General features: G+C 42.3%; 1 protein-coding gene across 5 annotated transcripts in view; it reads left to right on the forward strand.

The window, feature by feature from the left end:
• LOC139175423 (lysosomal acid glucosylceramidase-like) overlaps positions 1-19322 on the forward strand; it is a 53760-nt gene that overhangs the window by 31216 nt on the left and 3222 nt on the right. For 4 of the 5 annotated variants that reach the window (XM_070766540.1, XM_070766539.1, XM_070766543.1 and 1 more), the window contains 7 exons: positions 12124-12230; positions 12366-12557; positions 13824-13973; positions 15814-15950; positions 16428-16600; positions 17851-18091; positions 18630-18854. In XM_070766540.1, coding sequence (XP_070622641.1) covers positions 12167-12230; positions 12366-12557; positions 13824-13973; positions 15814-15950; positions 16428-16600; positions 17851-18091; positions 18630-18854 — 1182 coding nt within the window. In that variant the 5' untranslated portion in view covers positions 12124-12166. Of the gene's footprint in view, positions 1-7550; positions 7646-12123; positions 12231-12365; positions 12558-13823; positions 13974-15813; positions 15951-16427; positions 16601-17850; positions 18092-18629; positions 18855-19322 lie in introns of those variants that run through there. The other variant, XM_070766542.1, reaches the window with a different exon arrangement.

Here is a 19322-nt window from a genome sequence, read left to right on the forward strand (position 1 = left end):
AAGACCTTTTGAACATGTGGACTAGCAACCTTTTGAAACGCTGTTGGTTCTGGAGTCTGCAAGCGCCCCCTGCAGGCCAAAGAATATAGCAATTTTTAATTTTATTTTTTGTTCCTGTACCTTCAAGTCGGTCCTGACTAAATGACTTAGATTTAGGTTAGATTAGATTAGATTTATTGGATTTATATGCCGCCCCTCTCCGTGACTTGATTTTATGATCTTTTATTCAGGAACATTAAACCAATCGCCACTGACAAGCCATAATCCATGAGTAGTGCTTAATGGTAGTACATCTGTTAGTGGTGGGATTCACTCCATTGTGCTGGGTGGGCGTGGCCATGGTGGGCGTGGCCAGGGGGTGTGACAGGCAGAACTGGGCCTCCTGCTAACCCCCCCTCGAGAGCAAAAACGGGCTGTGGAGGGGATACGCTGGCCCACATTCCCCATTTTGGGCCTAGTAGGCCTTCCTGAAGCCTCCTGGGAGCAAAAACAGGCCGCGGGGGGTCCTTAACCTTATCCTTAACCCCATACAGGGGTGGGTTCCAATTTTTTTTTGCTACCGCTCTGTGGGTGTGGCTTGTGGGCATGACTTGATGGTCACGTGACGGTGGCATGGCTTCATGGTCATGTGGCTAGGTGGGAGTGGTTTGCCACTCGTGACTGGGTGGGTGACTGGGTGAGAGCTTGCTGGGCGGTCATGTGACTGGGTGGGCATGGCCAACTTGACGTCACTCACGTCAAGTGTTAGGGTTAGGGTACCTGGCCCCTCCTCACCTCAAAGGCTTCAACAATTTCTGCACCTGCTCAGAAGAAGCAAATTTTTTAAAAAAAATTTAAAAGAGGGCGGTGACCATGAACCAGCACAATATTTATTTATTTATTTATTTATTTATTTTATTTTTATGCCGCCCTTCTCCTTAGGGCAGCTTACAACATGTTAGCAATAGCACTTTTTTAAACAGAGCTAGGCTATTGCCCCCACAATCCGGGTCCTCATTTGACCCACCTCGGAAGGATGGAAGGCTGAGTCAACCTTGAGCCGGTGATGAGATTTGAACCGCTTACCTACAGATCTACAGTCAGCTTCAGTGGCCTGCAGTACAGCACTCTACCTGCTGCGCCACCCCGGCTCAATAACAACCACAACCACAATCAGAAGGAGGAGGAGGAAGAGAAGAAGGAAGAAGAAGAGGAGGAGGAGGAGGAGGAGGAGGAAGAAAAGAAGGAGGGGGAGGAGGAGAAAGAAAAGGAGGAGGAGGAGGAGGAGAAGAGGAGGAGGAGAAGAAGAGGAGGAGGAGGAAGAAGAAAAGGAGGAGGAGGAGGGGAAGAAGAAGGACAACGACGACAACAACAAAAGAGTTGGAAGGGACCTTGGAGGTCTTCTAGTCCAACCCGCTGCTTAGGCAAGAAACCCTACACTACTTCAGACAAATGAAAAACTTCCTGTGTTGGGGCATTCACAACTGACCCACTTCGGTGGGTCACCATCGGTTCTATAGAACCGGTCCGAATTAAGAGGAACCCAACCCTGCCCCCTTTGCTGTTTGCTCTTTTAAAAGGATTTTTTTAAAAACTCGCCGGGTAGAGTAAAAAAAAATGGAGCTGCGAAAGCTTCGTAACTCTGTGAAAAATGCAAAAAATTGTGTAAAAAGGAAAGATGCAAACTCATTCTGAAAATGTCAATTACATGTTGAGGAAGATGGGTAGCCTTCTGAAGCTTTTAAACCTGCTGGAGACAATTGACTTGTGGTCACTTTTCAGGAACAACTGCCCGGAGCACTTTTTAGATGATCTTTAAAATAATCCCTTGGTCCGCTTCTTCATTCTTCTTGAATTGCTGACTCAGCTTCAGTTCTCCCATTATTTTTCCTGGGAAGTAAAAAACTTCCTTTGCTTTCATCCAGGTAATAATTGGCATTCGATGGAAATTGTATTTTTTCTGGCCAAGCGAGTCACATCTTCTTCCAAGCTCTTCAATTAGATGAGTGTCTTAAATATTGCTGCCGCAGTTGTTGGCGTCCTTCCCAGCATAAAAGAGTTGAGCCAGTAGCTACAACCCCCTGAATCTCATTCTCTCTTCTCCCTGGGAACTAACTCACACCATCTTTCCGAGGTCTGAAATAAAGCGTTCGGCAGGTAGGACTACCCTACAATCCGGTGTTTATTACGGTGCCAGGGAAAAAGGAGGGGTGGGAGTTTTGGGATCGTAGAATGAAGGGGAAAAGTGATGTCAAGATCGCAGTAGAGGGGACAAATGTGATTTTGGTGGCAAATTAGGAGGAATGTGTGTTGGGACTGTGGAATGTGGGGTAAATGTGACTTTAGCAGAACAGAATAAGGAGGGGATGTTTTGTACGGTACTTTTGACTTCGTAGACTTGAGGACTAAATTTATTTATTTTATTTTATTTATTTATTTTATTTACTTTATTTACTTTATTTACTTTATTTACTTTATTTATTTCATTTATTTTATTTATTTTATTTATTTTATTTACTTTATTTATTTCATTTATTTCATTTATTTCATTTATTTCATTTATTTTATTTATTTTATTTATTTTATTTATTTTATTTATTTGTAAGCCGCCCCTCTCCGAAGACTCGGAGCGGCTCACAACAAGAAACAATACAAATTCAATACTTAAAAACAATTTAAAACCCTTAATATAAAAACAATCATACATAAAGCGGAGAGGGCCCAGGGGAATCAATTTCCCCATGCCTGATGACAGAGGTGGGTTCTGAGCAGTTTGCGAAAGGTGAGGAGGGGGGGCAGTCCTAATCTCTGGGGCCGCCACAGAGAAGGCTCTTCCCCTGGGCCTCGCCAGACGACATTGTTTCGTCGACGGGACCCGGAGAAGGCCAACTCTGTGGGACCTAACCGGTCGCTGGGATTCGTGCGGCAGAAGACGGTCCCGGAGATATTCTGGTCCGATGCCATAATAAATGGTCTTATAACAATTTAGGAGCGGTGGGAGTTTCAAGGGGAAAGGGATTTCAAGGTCGCAGAATGGGGAGGCAGAAATGTGATTGTTCAGGTTGCAAATTATTATGGAATGCGGGATAAAAGTGGCTTTAGGGTGGCAGAATAAGGAGGGGAGTGTTTTGTATGGCGCTTTTGACTTTTTCGTCGTGAGGACTAAATGCAGCCTGCACTGGTTGCCGATTAGTTTACGGACACAATTCAAAGTGTTGGCAATGACCGATAAAGCCCTACAAGGCATTGGGCCAGAATACCAACGGGACCGCCTTCTGCCGCACAAATTGGTCCCACAGAGTTGGCCTTCTCCAGGTCCTGTCGAATAAACAATATCCTAGGGGAAGAGCCTTCTCTGTGGTGGCTCCGGCCCTCTGGAATCAACTCCCCCCGGAGATTCGAACTGCCCACACCCTCCTTGCCTTCTGCAAGACTTTGAAGACCATTTATGTCTCCAGGCATGGGGGAATTAATGTACCCCCTTCTGACTAGTAAGACTTAAGTATGGTTATGATTGTGTAGTATCTTTTAAAAGATAGTAGGTTTTTAACTATAGTTTTAATAATTAGATTTGTACTGTGTTGTTATTGTGGTTGTGAGTCTTCGGAGAGGGGTGGCATACAAATCTAATAAATTATTATTATTATTATTATTATTATTATTATTATTATTATTATTATTATCATTAAGGCATCTGGGAAGCCACCCGACAAATCAATTGTGGTATAAAACCTCTGGCAAGAAAATAATAATAATAATAATAATAATAATAATAATAATAATAATTATTATTATTATTATTATTATTTATTAGATTTGTATGCCGCCCCTCTCACAACATTAATAAACAATGTACAAATCCAATACTTAAAAAACAGGAGTCTCCGGAGAGGGGTGGCATACAAATCCAATAAATATAATATACTGTATATAATATAATATCTAAAACCCATATCATTAAAAACTATACAAGTCAGTCATACCATTCATAAACCCTAATAGCCTGGGGATCTCTCCATTCCCCCTTGCCTGGCGACATAGATGGGTCTTTAATAACGTACGAAAAGTGAGGAGGGTGGGGGTGGTTCTAATCTCAGGAAGGAGTTGATTCCAGAGGGCCGGGGCCACCACAGAGAAGGCTCTTCCCCTGGGCCCCGCCAGACGACATTGTTTAGTCGACGGGACACGAAGAAGACCAAACTCTGTGGGACCTTATCGGCCGCTGGGATTCGTGCGGCAGAAGACGGTCCCGGAGGTATTCTGGTCCGATGCTATGTAGGACTTTACAGTATACAAAATACAAGGAAAGCAATATAAAGACATATTGAGAGCCTCCTTCAAATCCCTCGCTCTCGACACCAACCCCTGGGAGACCCTGGCACAAGAATCAACCCACGTGGCGCATATTGGAAGGCTGAGTCAACCCTTGAGCTGGTGGTGAGATTTGAACTCCCCGGAATCCCTTCATTCCAAATATTTTTATTTATTTATTTTTGTCATGTACGTATTGCTGGTATACAAAGATATAACAATCTTTTATATACATGATACTAGTAAGAGAAACATTAGGACAGGGGACGCCCCTTACTGACCTCTTAGGAATCGGGAGAGGTCAACCATGGATAGTCTAAGGGTAAAGTTTTGGGCATTAGGTGATGGTACTACAAAGTCAGGTAGTGAGTTCCCTGCATCAACTACTCGATTACTAAAGTCGTATTTCCTGCAGTCGAGTTTGGAGCCGTTTACTTTAAGTTTGTATCTGTTGTGTGCTCAGGTATTGTTGAGCTGAAATAGTCGTTGACAGGAAGGACGTTGTAGCAGATGATTTTGTGAGCTATGCTTAGGTCGTGTTTAAGATGACGTAGTTCTAAGCTTTCTAAACCTGGGATTGTAAGTCTGGTTGCATAGGGTATTCTGTTGCAAGTGGAGGAGTGGAGGGCTCTTCTGGTAAAGTAATCGCTGGAGTGTTTATGTCCGAAATGCAGTGTGGATTCCAGGCAGGTGAGCTGTATTCAAGGATTGGTCTGGCAAAAGTTTTGTAAACTCTAGTTAGTAGTGTGAGATTACCAGAAGAGAAGCTACGTAGGATTAGGTTAACAACGCTTGTTTAACCTCTTGTTAAATAATGTTCTATAACTTTTTCTTCTCTTTCCTTTTCTCGCAAAATTCTTCAAAGCTTGAACTAACTTCTTTCGTAAATCCAATATAGGAAAAAAATGCAGGTCGTTCTCCCGGTTTGCATTCTGCCTACCCCTTGCATTATTAAAACATCAGACGCTGTCATTTGTATATTTAATGTGGCATCTTTTTTCCCAGATCATTTTCAGGTCTGTCTTACTTTTGGCCCGGTACGATATGTTTTTCTTCCGTAACGCCTTTTAGACTCAGTTTTAATGAGTTTAGATCATCTATAATGGCAGACATTCTGAAAATTAATTCTGCATCTGTTGTTTGCAAACATTGTTCATTATGTTGGATATTAAAACACTCACTGCGTGTGCTAGCCAAATTTAAGTGTTTTCTAAAGAACAAGCACTCCTGGAATTTCTGTTGCTGAGTGAGATATTTGTTAAGTGTCTACGGAAAGGGGCGTCATACAAATCTAATAAATAAAAAAATTAAAATAAGTGAGTTTGGGCAACGGGGAAACCCCATCTTCGGCTCCTCGCTGCTACTGCGCTGCCGAGCAGATCAGCTGCTGGGCGGCCGAAGGAACCTTCCCTGGGTCTTCAACTCCCAGAGCGGCGGACAAGCGGCGGCCGGACAAGCGGCGGACAAGCGGCGGCCGGACAAGAAAAGCGGCGGCCGGACAAGCGGAAAAGCGGCGGACAAGCGGCGGGCGGACAAGCGGCGGAAAAGTGGCGGCCGGACAAGCGGACAAGCGACGGGCGGAAAAGCGGCGGGCGGACAAGCGGAAAAGCGGCAGACAAGCGGAAAAGCGGCGGACAAGCGGAAAAGCGGTGGACAAGCGGCGGACAAGCGGACAAGCGGCGGACAAGCGGCGGGCGGAAAAGCGGTGGCCGGACAAGCGGACAAGCGGCGGACAAGCGGAAAAGCGGCGGACAAGCGGGCAGGCAGGCGGCTCCTCAGCTGCTGGGTCTTCCTAGGTGCGGAAGTAAAAACACCATCTGCGCATGCGCGGCCATGGAAAAAGGGGCACGCATGCGCAGATAGTATTTTTACTTCCGCACCACTACATCCCGAAAAATCGATTATCGCGAGGGGTCTTGGAACGGAACCCTTGCGATAATAGAGGGATCACTGTAGTTTGGAGAACTGGTGGTAGAAAGTTTGAGAGGTTTGGAGAACTGGTAGTGAAAATTTTGAGTAGTTCAGAGAACTGGAAGTGGAGATTTTGAGTAGTTCGGAGAACCGGTAGTGAAAATTTTGAGTAGTTCAGAGAACTGGAAGTGGATATTTTGAGTAGTTCGGAGAACCGGTAATGGATATTTTGAGAGGTTTGGAGGACTGGAAGCAAAAATTTTGAGTAATTTGGAGAACCGGAAGCAGAAATTTTGAGTAATTTGGAGAACTGGAAGCAAAAATTTTGAGTAGTTTGGAGAACCGGAAGCAGAAATTTTGAGTAGTTCGGAGAACCGATAATGGATATTTTGAGTAGTTCGGAGAACTGGTGGTAGAAAGTTTGAGCAGTTCAGAGAACTGGTAGAGGAAATTTTGAGAGGTTTGGAGAACCGGTAGTGGAAATTTTGAATAGTTTGTAGAAACGGTAGTGGAAATTTTGAGTAGTTCAGAGAATTGCTAGCGAACCTTTTGAATAATCCAGAGAACCGGTAGTGGAAATTGTGAGTAGTTCAGAGAACCAATAGCAGAAATTTTGAGAAGTTCGGAGAACTAGATGGATCATGAGGTCTTTTTCTGCCGTCAGTCTTCTATGTTTCTATGTTTCTAACCGATAGCGGAAATTGTGAGTAGTTCGGAGAACTGGTAGTGAAAATTTTGAGTAGTTCAGAGAACCGGCCAATACCACCTCTGGCTGGCCCCACAGTGGGGTAGGAATGGAGATTTTACAACCAAGCTTTGCCCACCAAGCTACACCACCAGAGAAGGTTCCTACTGGTAGTGGCCCGCCAATTGCACAATTTGTGTGCAACGGCGTCAGCGCTGTCTTTGTCAGTCCGTGCACAGCAACAGCGTCATTCTGAAGGTGTCAATCATATTTTGAGGAAGATGGACAGTCTTCTGGAGCATCAAAACCTGCTGGAGACAATTGACATGTGGTCTCTTTTGAGGAGCAACTGCCTGGAGCACTTTTAGGTGATCTTAAGATATTTCTTTGTCCACTTCTTCATTCTTCTCCGAATCGCTGACGCAGCGTCAGTTCTCTACTTTTTCCCCCAGGAAGTCCAACTTCCTTTGCTTTCATCCAGGTAATAATTGACATTCAATGGAAATTGTATTTTTCTAGCCAAGCCAGTCAGATCTTCCAAGCTCTCAAATTAAATGAGCGTCATACATTTTTCTGCCAGAAGTATTTATTTATTTAATTCCATTCAATTTGTATGACGCCCAACTCCCAACACACTCTATTGGCTTTCCTCCTAGCATAGAAGAGTTGAGCCGGTAGCTACAACACTCTGTGACTTTACTCTCTTCTCCCTGGCAACTCGCATCAGCTTTCCGAGGTCTGAAATAAAGCATTCGACAGGTAAGAAAGTACCCTACAATACTGTGTTTATTACGATGCCAGGAAAAAAAGAGGGGTGGAAGTTTCATGGACTGTAGAATGGAGGGGGAAAGTGATTTCAAGATCGCAGTAGGGGGGGACAAATGTGATTTTGGTGGCAAATTAGGAGGAATGTGTGTCGGGACTGTGGAATGTGGGGTAAAAGTGACTTTAGCAGAGCAGAATAAGGAGGGGATGTTTTGTACGGTACTTTTGACTTCGTCGACTTGAGGACTAAATTTATTTATTTATTTATTTATTTATTTTATTTATTTTATTTATTTTAATTAATTTATTTATTTTAATTTATTTTATTTATTTTATTTATTTACTTTATTTACTTTATTTACTTTATTTACTTTATTTACTTTATTTACTTTATTTACTTTATTTATTTATTTTATTTATTTATATTATTTTTTATTTTATTTATTTATTAGATTTGTATGCCGTCCCTCTCCGAAGACTCGGAGCGGCTCACAACAAGAAACAATGCAAATTCAATACTTAAAAAACAATTTAAAACCCTTAATATAAAAACAATCATACATCTCATACAGACCATACATAGAAACATAGAAGTCTGACGGCAGAAAAAGACCTCCTGGTCCATCTAGTCTGCCCTTATACTATTTTCTGTATTTTATCTTAGGATGGATCTATGTTTATCCCAGGCATGTTTAGATTCAGTTACTGTGGATTTATCTAGCACGTCTGCTGGGAGTTTGTTCCAAGGATCTACGACTCTTTCAGTAAAATAATATTTTCTCATGTTGCTTTTGATCTTTCCCCCAACTAACTTCAGATTGTGTCCCCTTGTTCTTATGTTCACTTTCCTATTAAAAACACTTCCCTCCTGGACCTTATTTAACCCTTTAACATATTTAAATGTTTCGATCATGTCCCCCCTTTTCCTTCTGTCCTCCAGACTCTACAGATTGAGTTCATGAAGTCTTTCCTGATACGTTTTATGCTTAAGACCTTCCACCATTCTTGTAGCCCGTCTTTGGACCCGTTCAATTTTGTCAATATCTTTTTGTAGGTGAGGTTTCCAGAACTGAACACAGTATTTCAAATGTGGTCTCACCAGCATTCTATATAGCGGGATCATAATCTCCCTCTTCCTGCTTGTTATACCTCTAGCTATGCAGCCAAGCATCCTACTTGCTTTCCCTACCGCCTGACTGCACTGTTCACTCATTTTGAGACTGTCAGAAATCACAACCCCTAAATCCTTTTCTTCTGAAGTGGAGAGGGCCCAGGGGAATCAATTTCCCCATGCCTGGTGACAGAGGTGGGTTTTGAGCAGTTTGCGAAAGGCGAGGAAGGTGGGGGCAGTCCTAATCTCCAGGGCCGCCACAGAGAAGGCTCTTCCCCTGGGCCTCGCCAGACGACATTGTTTCGTCGACGGGACCCGGAGAAGGCCAACTCTGTGGGACCTAACCGGTCGCTGGGATTCGTGCGGCAGAAGTTGGTCCCGGAGATATTCTGGTCCGATGCCATAATAAATTGTCTTATAACCACATCTGGGAAACCACACGACAAATCAATTGCGGTGTAAAACCTCTGTCGAGACGGACCAAAAATTTTAACCGCTTGTTTTGTTTTGATGAGCTTTGGAAGGACTTTTCGTTGTAGATACGATGGTGGCTATTTGACTGACAAGATTTCTGAACTGGGGAGAAAGGACACAGGATTGGGTTAGCTACAGCTGACACCAAAACCAGTACTGGTAGTCCCCGACTTACGACCACAATGGAACCTCCCATTGTTTAGCGAGACATTTGTTTAACAGAGGTTTCCCCCTATTTCACAACCTTTCTTGCCGTATCTTGTGAAACAAAACAATGCAAATTGTTCGGTTACCAATATGGTTGTTAAAGAGATTTGGCATCTCCATTGCTTTGGCTCGTCAGAAGGTCGCCGCGACCGTCGTAAATATGGGGGGGTTGAAAGGGAAATATTTCTTCACCCAGAGGGTCGCTGGTTGATGGAATTCCCTTCCAGAAGAGGTCGTGACAGCTGTCAGCCTTGATAGCTTCAAGGCAGGATGAGATAGATTCATGGATGCCAAATGTATCATAGATGGTTATTGAAACGGATGTCCAAGTGCCATCTCTATGTTGGTTGAGGCAGGTAGGGTTCCCTTGGGTCCCATTTGTTGGGGGTCAAGGGAAAGGGAGGGTCTTGCCTTCTCCTTCTGCTCAAGATCCCCATGGACAATTGGTGGGCTACTGTGTGACGCAGAATGCTGGACTCGATGGGCTTTGGCCTGATTCAGCATGGCTCTTCTTAGGTTCTTATGAGCCAGTTGCCAACATCTGGATTTTGTTCCCTTGGCTGTGGGGATACTGCAACGGTCATTTAAACGATGGACGCTACTTTTCCCCCCAGCACCCTTACAACTTTGAACAGTTGTTAAATGAACTGTTGTAATAATAATAATAATAATAATAATAATAATAATAATAATAATAATAATTTATTAGATTTGTATGCCGCCTCTCTCCGAAGACTCGGGGCGGCTCACAACAATAATAAATCAACATTACATTGAAATAAAAACATGTAAGTCAAGGACTTCCTCTAAAAACTTGTTCTTTTTTTTTAAGTCTGGAAAATTTCCACAAGGCCAACAGATTTTCAACGCTGCAGGCTGTCAGCTACGGTTAGATCAGTCTGTAAATAAAACCGCCTTTACCCACAACTTAATTGTCAGTCTAGCAGGATTATTTATTTATTTATTTCAATTTGTCAGCTGTCCAATTCCCTGCGGACTCCAGGAAGCTCACAACCAAAGAGAATAAGACAAACGCTGTTAATATTAGAACATCTATAATGAAAAACAGTTTAAAAACAATAAAAAACCCACAAGAAAACCATACGCATCATTTGTAGGCCAGATCTCGAAGGTGTATCCTCTAATCAGTGGCCCCAGGCCTGCCGGAAAAACCAGGTCTTTAGAGCTTTCCGGAAGGCCAGTAGAGTGGGCATAGTCTGGATCTCTGGAGATAGCTGGTTCCAGAGTGCCGGAACTACCACTGAGAAGGCTCTCCTCTGTGAACCCACCAGCGACACTGTTTAGCAAAAGGGACCCGGAGAAGGACGACCCTGTTGGCCCTTATCAGTCGCTGGGTTATCAACATCTGGATAGCACGAGAGGGAGGGTTGTGGCCTATTTGTATAGATCTACTCATCCTGTTTCCTGGTTTGACACCAGCTGAGACCCAAGGCGAGAGGAAGTAGAATGGTAGTGATTCACCTATTGAATAATGACTTCACCTTTTTTATTTCTTTTATTTTATTATTTTATTTCATTTCTTTATTTTATTGTATTATTTTATTTTACTATTTTATTTTATTATTTTATTTTATCATTTTAATTTTATATTCCATTTTTTAATTTTATTTTATATTTTATTTTATTCTTTTTTTATTTTATTTTATTATTATTTTATTTTAATTTAATTTAGTATTTTATTTTATCATTTAAATTTTATATTTTATTTTATTTATTATTTTATCATTTAAAATTTATATTTTATTTTATTTTATTATTTTATCATTTTAATTTTATATTTAATTTTATATTTTTTAAAAACATTTTTATTATTATTTTATCTAGATGCAAGGGTGAGAAGATCTATGTCCAGACAAGAGTATTTAAGAAAGAAAGGGTCTTGGCGTTAGTAGCTCTAGGGAATACTTGGCTATGCCTTGTCACTATATAGTGACAAGGCGTGGCCAAGTGTTACCTACAACTACTAATGCCAAGACCCTTTTTTTCTCAAATACTTTTGTCTGGACACAGATCCTCTCACCCGTGCATCTAGCAGTGGCTCCACCTCATCCTTCTCTGACTTGGCATTGGCGTCCTCTGACTTGGTCTTGGCGTTTGTAGCTCTAGGGAATACTTGGCCATGCCTTGTCACTATATAGTGACAAGGCGTGGCCAAATGTTCCCTACAACTACTAACACCAAGACCCTCCCTTTATATAGAGAACTATTTGTGACAAACAACTTTTCCGCCATGCCAAGTAGCCCATTCATGCTGTAGAAAAATCCAGTTTGTTTCTTGAACACTGTATCAAATATCCATCCTGTTTTTCCGGAACTTGTGCCAGAATGATGTAAGTCTGGAATGTAAATAATTTCTTATCAGAGACTTTAATGATCCACTTGGAATTCAGCCCGGACAACTAATTGAGACATGGACCATTGCCCAGTTTTTGAATAATGCTTGTTTAGTTTGTAAATCTGAAATGCATCTATTTTAGATGAACCCGGTGTGATTCCCTGGTTGTGTGAATGTCATTTTCTGGGGTTGGCCGAGCCTAGGCAGAACAGAATAAGGGGCAGATTTAGGATTTGGGCTGCAAGAACCCTGCACGAATAAATTAACTGCTTTGCAAATGATGGCCAGAACAAAAAATACATCTTTCCTTCTCGCCCCTTGCAGGCAAATTTCTTTAGAATTCGCAGGCTGATGTTCCAGGGCTGCTATGGAGACACGTGATGCTTTGGGAGTGCTGTTCCTCATCTTCCTAGGGATGGTCGAGGTCAGAGGTCAGTGGGAAAGACATCTTTTGTGGGTGGAGCCAGAAGGAAAAGTGGGTGGGGCTCCATTGTGCTGGTAGGTGTGTGTTTGTGTGGAGTCTTAATTCACCTATTTTCCGCTGTCCAATTTTGGTTTTATTTTAGCACGCCAGCCCTGTAGTCCTAAATTCCTTCGCCAAAATACAATGGTGTGCGTTTGCAACGCAACGTACTGTGACACGGTGGACCCGGTCTCCCTCCCTGATGTCGGCAGCTTTGTCAAGTACACAACCAGCAGGGACGGCCAACGCTTGGAACGGAGTGAAGGGAAAGTAGGTGCCAACTCAGGAGCTTCAGGTATGTAGGAATCACTGACATGGAGACATGAATTCTAGAATAAAGCTTGTCCGGGCCAGGAAATCTCTGTGATTTGCAGTTCTCCCCTAGACTTGCCAGTTTATTATTTATAATCAGTTTTTGTGTGTGCAAATATAAAGTATTAATTCTTCACTTAAACTAATTACAACGTAAATGGTTAATATCTAACACATAGCACACAGAAATAGGATAGGATGGCTAAATAATCAAAAGAGTATCTTATTAGTTTTTCCTTTAGACAAACAAAAGAGTTTTAATATGTCTGTATGTATTATTGGTTTTTATATAATGGTTTTTTAACTGTTTTTAGTATTGGATTATTGTCATATACTGTTTTATTACTGTTGTTAGCTGCCCCGAGTCTGCGGAGAGGGGCGGCATACAAATCCAATAAATAAATAAATAAATGAACGAACGAACAAACAAACAAACAAACAAACAAACAAATAAATAAATAACTTTCCTTAAGTAAACAGAACCCTAAATTAATAATTATTTCCTTAAAATAATCAAAAGAGTTGGTTATCTTTGACCAGGTAGGTTTTAATCCTATCATATCCGCAGAGGGCATTCCATGATTGCTGGTTTAACTTTTGCCTCTTAGCTAGAACAATAGAAGAACTGAATAAGCAAGTAACCTTTACCCGAGATACATAGAGAGTATAACTTAAATAATTCAGAATAATGAGATGTTTTATTGGCAAGATAGGTTTGCCTATCATTGCAATAACTGGCAATGGCCTACACACAGAGAGAGATATGATTTCTTGAGCAAAGTTTCTCCAAGTTAGGAAGAAATCTCTCTGAGCTGAGCAGAAACTTCCTTTTTTCCCAGACTTTATTTACCCCAAAGATAGCTAACTGGTAACTACCCAGCATACAGCCAGATCATATCAAGCAAGCAGGTGATTGCATGATTGTTAGTTTAACCTTTTGTTCTCAGCTAGAACAATAGAAGGTTTAATTTAATCTAATTTAATTTATATGCTGCCCGATCCCTTATTACTCAGAACTTCAGAAGAGCTGAATAAGTAAGTAAATTTTAGCCTAAATACACAGAGAGTAGAGCAAGTAACCTTTAACTTTAGATAGGACAGAGGAGCAGGATGTTTGGTCAATATAACGACAACATAGGCTTTCCGTACTGTTGGCAATAATTGACAATAATCTACAAGGTAAATCTGGGGGGTTGGACTAGTTGACCTACAAGGTCCCTTCCTTACTTTGTTCATTCTTTCATCTCAGGTGGGATTGTCTACACCTACGATCCTTCCGTTCAGTACCAATCCATCAAAGGCTTTGGCGGCTCGCTCACTGACTCTGCAGCTATCAACATCCTGAATTTGTCTTATGAAGCCCAAAACCAAGTTCTCCGCTCTTACTTTTCCGAAGAAGGTGAGAAAATTTTGAATGACCGCTGGATGATGTTCTGTCGGGCTCTCTGGTAGACTCCTCCCAAAAATTCACAGGTATAAATTTCAGACACACACACGTTTGAAAATTCAAAACAATGTTCTTTATAAGGAAAATTCACTTAAACCAAGCCCTCTTTTGGTATAGCCAAGAGCCCTCGTCTCCAAACAAACTGGTAATTGGTACAAGTCCCTTATCAGTTCTGTGATACTTAGCTTGCAGCTGTGAGGCAATTCACGGTCCTTCTTCTTTCACAAAGTGAAACACACTTTGCCCTGATTTAGTTTCAAAGCGGGGGAAAATCAGCACACAAAAGGTCAAAGTCAGCAAAGCAGTCACGAAACACAAGGGTCAGATAATCCTCCTCAATGGCCAAACCCACAGGCTGCTCTTTATAGCAGCCTCACTAATGACCACAGCCCCACCCAACCACAGGTGGCCTCATGTTCTTTGATAATAATCTCTCAGTTGTTGTTGCCTATGCATCGCTCTCCGCATGCGTGGCTGTATCATTAACTCTTGTTCTGAATCCAAGGAGGAGCTAGATAATTGATCTCCTTCTGAGCTGTCTGCCCCACTCTCCTCCTCCCTGTCACTCATGTCTTCTTGGTCAGAGGAGCCTTCATCAGCAGATTCCACCGGGGGCAAAACAGGCCTGCAGCATGTGGATGTCTCCCCCATATCCACAGTCCTTGGGGCAGGAGCTGGGCCAGAGCCAACCACAACAGATGAAAACCACCAGCTCAGAGAAAGCTAGCAGCCCGACGGTCCAGCTTTCTCAAAGCAAGGATTAAAAACCAGCACATTTTAGGCTGTTTTTTAAAGCAGAATGTCAACTTTTGTGAGGCATCCTCTTTGAAAAATCCAGAAGATATTAAAAAAAAAAAAACCTCATTAAACTGACAACATTTGATAAAAAGAAACAAAACAAAGTGGGTTCTGCTTTTTAATTTTTAATTGTTTTTTTTTAAATATAATTTTTTATTCAAATTTAAAAGAAAAAAAACAAACATAGAAAAGACAATAACAAAGCACATGATTCGTTCTTGCATTCCACATTTCTGCTACATTAGAAACAAAGGAAGATTGTATTTGAATTTGTTTTCAGTTTTTGTACCTTTATTTATTTTTTATTTATTTATTTATTCATTTGTCCAATACACAAATACATAGGAAGAAAAACAGACATGTAGTAATATATATAAGGGTAAAGTGAACTTAGAGGAGAGGATATATGAAAGAAAGAAAATATATATGATAAGTCCAATAAAATTTAACAAACAAATAAATATATAAGATATCTATGCATATGTGTCTAACTGCTACATTTTTCCGAGTCTTCGGAGAGGGGTGGCATACAAATCTAATAAATAATAATAATAATAATAATAATAATAATAATAATAATAATACATTTTAATCTATCACTGTAATAAATTTCATTAGTATTAGCAAAAGGTGAAATTAGGAACGAAGAAATAATAAGATATTTGCAATGCTTTTATAATTTTTTTAATCGACTCGATTTATCCGCTGAATGCTCGAGAATGAAAAGAGAGCAATTCCTTGAAAAATATAATGCAGTGAGAACGGATCGACCGAAAGGCATAGCATAAAAAGAGATAGCATCGGGAGGGAGAAGGAATAAGACGGCCACTGACGAAGATCCAGCTTTATGAGATGCTATCGATGGCATTATTTTTATTTTTCTTGGGTGGACGTGAAATTTTGTATCCTTATTTCTTCTTTTTTCCCCGATTGCGGAAATTAGACGACCGGAATATTTTCCCCTATCTCTCTCTCTCTCTCTCCGCTTCTGCAGGAATTGAGTACAATATGCTGCGTTGGCCGATTGGCTGCTCCGACTTTTCCACGCGGGCCTACAGTTACAGTGACCGCTGCGTGGACGACTTCGAACTGAAGTATTTTGAGCTGGCTCCCGAAGACATCAACCTTAGGGTGAGTTCGGCTAGCCCAGGGGTAGGCCAAGTTGGCTCTTCTATGACATGTGGACTTCAAGGAGGAAGAGGAGGAGGAGGAGGACTACTACTAAGGGGTCCTTTGTGCTTTCTGAACTTGGTTGTTTCCTTGTAGATGTTTCATTACCCAACTAGGTAGTAACATCAGTGTTAGAAGGGAGAAGATCTCAGGAGTAAATGAGAAGATGGAGGGAGGAGGAGGAGGAGGAGGAGGAGGAAGTTCCTTGTCTAACAACCACTGGGAAAAACGCTGATCAGTTGGGTTGGTAACCAATTTATGACTGCTGCAACTTAGCGGATGTAATGGGCAGGCTCGATGGCGGTCATAACTGGGGGACAACCCGCAGAGCTCCGGGATTAACGGGGTCAAAGTCAATGAGACCTAACGATCGTGTGAACGCTCTGGTTGAGTGTTGATCAGGCCACCCCCAGAGACAGCTGTGGTCTCTCCCCACAGATCCCCCTCTTCCATCGGATCATGGCCCATGCTGAGAGACCCCTCTCACTGGTCGGCAGCCCCTGGACCAGTCCTGGCTGGCTGAGGGTCAACAACAAGGTTGAGGGCAAGTCCAGGATAAAAGGACAACCGGGGGACATCTACCACAAGACCTGGGCTCTCTATTTTATCAGGTGATAACTCTTTCTCCATCTCGTCTGGTTTGGGAACTGCTCTTCTACGGTGAATTTAGCCAGCTCCTCCCCTAGCCAAGTCCCGCCTGCTTTTCTGGCTCCACCCATTCTCAAACTCCTCCCCAAATCGTGATCTGGCCCCACCCACAGAACGATGTTCTTGAAAACTCCTGTAGACAAAGATTAAGAAATCAACGGGATGAGGAAGAGGAATAGGAAGAATAGAAGGGGAAGAGGAACAATGGAATGGAATGGAAAGGATAGAATAACAGAACAGAATGGAATAGAATAAATAGAATAAATACAGAGGAATAGAATAGAACAGAATAGAACAGAAAGGAATGGAAGGGAACAGAACAGAACAGAATAATAGAAGAGAACAGAATAGAATAAATAGAGAAAAATAGAACAGAACAGAATAATAGAACAGAATAGAACGGAATGGAACAGACTAGAACAGAATAGAATAGAGAGGAACAGAATAATAGAACAGAACGGGTCCAAAGACGGGCTACAAGAATGGTGGAAGGTCTTAAGCATAAAACGTATCAGGAAAGACTTCATGAACTCAATCTGTATAGTCTGGAGGACAGAAGGGAAAGGGGGGACATGATCGAAACATTTAAGTATGTTAAAGGGTTAAATAAGGTCCAGGAGGGAAGTGTTTTTAATAGGAAAGTGAACACAAGAACAAGGGGACACAATCTGAAGTTAGTTGGGGAAAAGATCAAAAGCAACATGAGAAAATATTATTTGACTGAAAGAGTAGTAGATCCTTGGAACAAACTCCCAGCAGACATGATAGATAAATCCACAGTAACTGAATGTAAACATGCCTGGGATAAACATAGATCCCTTGTAAGATAAAATACAGAAAATAGTATAAGGGCAGACTAGATGGGCTATGAGGTCTTTTTCTGCCGTCAGACTTCTGTGTTTCTATGTTAATAGAACAGAACAGAATACAGTAGAATAGGAGAAACAGAGTTGGAAGGGACCTTGGAGGTCTTCTAGTCCAACCCCTGCTTAGGCAGGAAACCCTTTACAATTTCAGACATATGGTCTCTCCTTAAAATCTTCCAGTGTTAGGCCATTCGCAACTTCTGGAGGCAAGTCGTTCCACCGATTCATTGTTCTAACTGTCAGGAATATAGGAAAACACCAGGGGCGTGAAATATTTTGTTTTCTAGGCAAAGACAAGGCCACGCTAAAACTTAACATTATTCCAACGTTCTGATTTTGGAATTTAGGTTCTTGGAAGAGTACGCCAGAAGCAATATCACTTTCTGGGCGCTCAGCTCTCAGAACGAACCCGTCACGGCCCTCTTCATCTCCCGGGAAGACTTCCCTGGCAATTATTTCTCGCCGCAACATCAGCGCGACTTTATCATTCAAGACTTGGGGCCCGCCCTTGCCGCCAGCTGTTATGCCGACGTCCATCTGTTGATCCTTGATGATGGAAGGTGTCACTTGCCGAATTGGGCCGATAAGGTGGGTTTCCAACTGTATCTACGGTACGTCGGGGGAATCATGGACTTACGACTGCATGTTTAGAGACATAGGACCGTAATTCACACGTAACAATTGTTCTGCTCAAGCTGTAGCGACTCCGGTTACAATGCTGCGATGCGAAGGCACATTCCAAATCGCCCGAGCGGAGTTTGCAAAGCTATACATTATTTCTAATGAGCAGGGGAGAACCTCCTTGCTAGCTGCTCCTCTCTGAGTCATTTCAAGTCTAAATTTGCACAGTTTATCATAATTATATCAAGAGCGTACTTCTCGGCAGCGAGGAATGCCGCCATACTTCAACACGCAGTTTGCACAAAAGCAGCTTTCACCACAGATAAGCAATTATTCCACTTTTATCATTTCGGTTGCCAATTTTAATCACGGGACCCTGCGGAAGCTGCAAATGGCCATCGTTCCCCAGCGTTGTTGTAAAATTTACACAGTCTTTAAGTGGGCTATTGTAAGTCACGGAGTGTCCGTTTTGAGGCTCCTCTTCCTTCCTTCTGTCCCCTGACAGGTGCTGGGCAATAGTACCGCGCGGGCTTTCGTGTCCGGCATTGCCGTCCATTGGTACTTTGACCGGTACACCCCAACGGTACTTACTCTAGACATTACCCATCGCCTCTACCCCGATTACTTTCTGCTCTACACGGAAGCTTGCAATGGTTACATGGACTGCGATGTGAAGGTTGCGCTAGGAAGCTGGGAGAGAGGGACGGCTTACAGCAGCAATATCCTGACGGTAAGGTGACCCCTTGTTACCAACCAAATATTGAACTCTTTGACGATAAAAGAAGGCAGGGATGGATGTCAAAATGTCCTTGCGGTTTCTCATTCTTTTCAAGGATGGGGTGGGAAGCCGAGCCGGTAAACCAAAACTTCATTAAAGAGGGGTGGGCTTGAAGATAACAGAATAACAGAGTTGGAAGGGACCTTGGAGGTCTTCTAGTCCAACCCCCTATTCAGGAAGGAGGGAGGGAGGGAGGGAGGGAGGAAGGAAGGATAACACAGTTGGAAGGTCTTCTTGTCCAACCAGGAAGGAAGGAAGGAAAGAAGGAAGGAGAGAGAACACAGTTGGAAGGTCTTCTTGTCCAACAAGGAAGGAAGGAAGGAAGGAAGGAAGGAAGGAAGGAAGGAAGGAAGGAAGGAAGGAAGGAAGGAAGGAAGAACGGAAAGAAGGAAGGAAGGAAGGAAGGAGGGATAGAGAACA

This window comes from Erythrolamprus reginae, chromosome 13 (genome assembly GCF_031021105.1).
Source record: "Erythrolamprus reginae isolate rEryReg1 chromosome 13, rEryReg1.hap1, whole genome shotgun sequence".
In the NCBI taxonomy this organism is placed as follows: domain Eukaryota; kingdom Metazoa; phylum Chordata; class Lepidosauria; order Squamata; family Dipsadidae; genus Erythrolamprus; species Erythrolamprus reginae.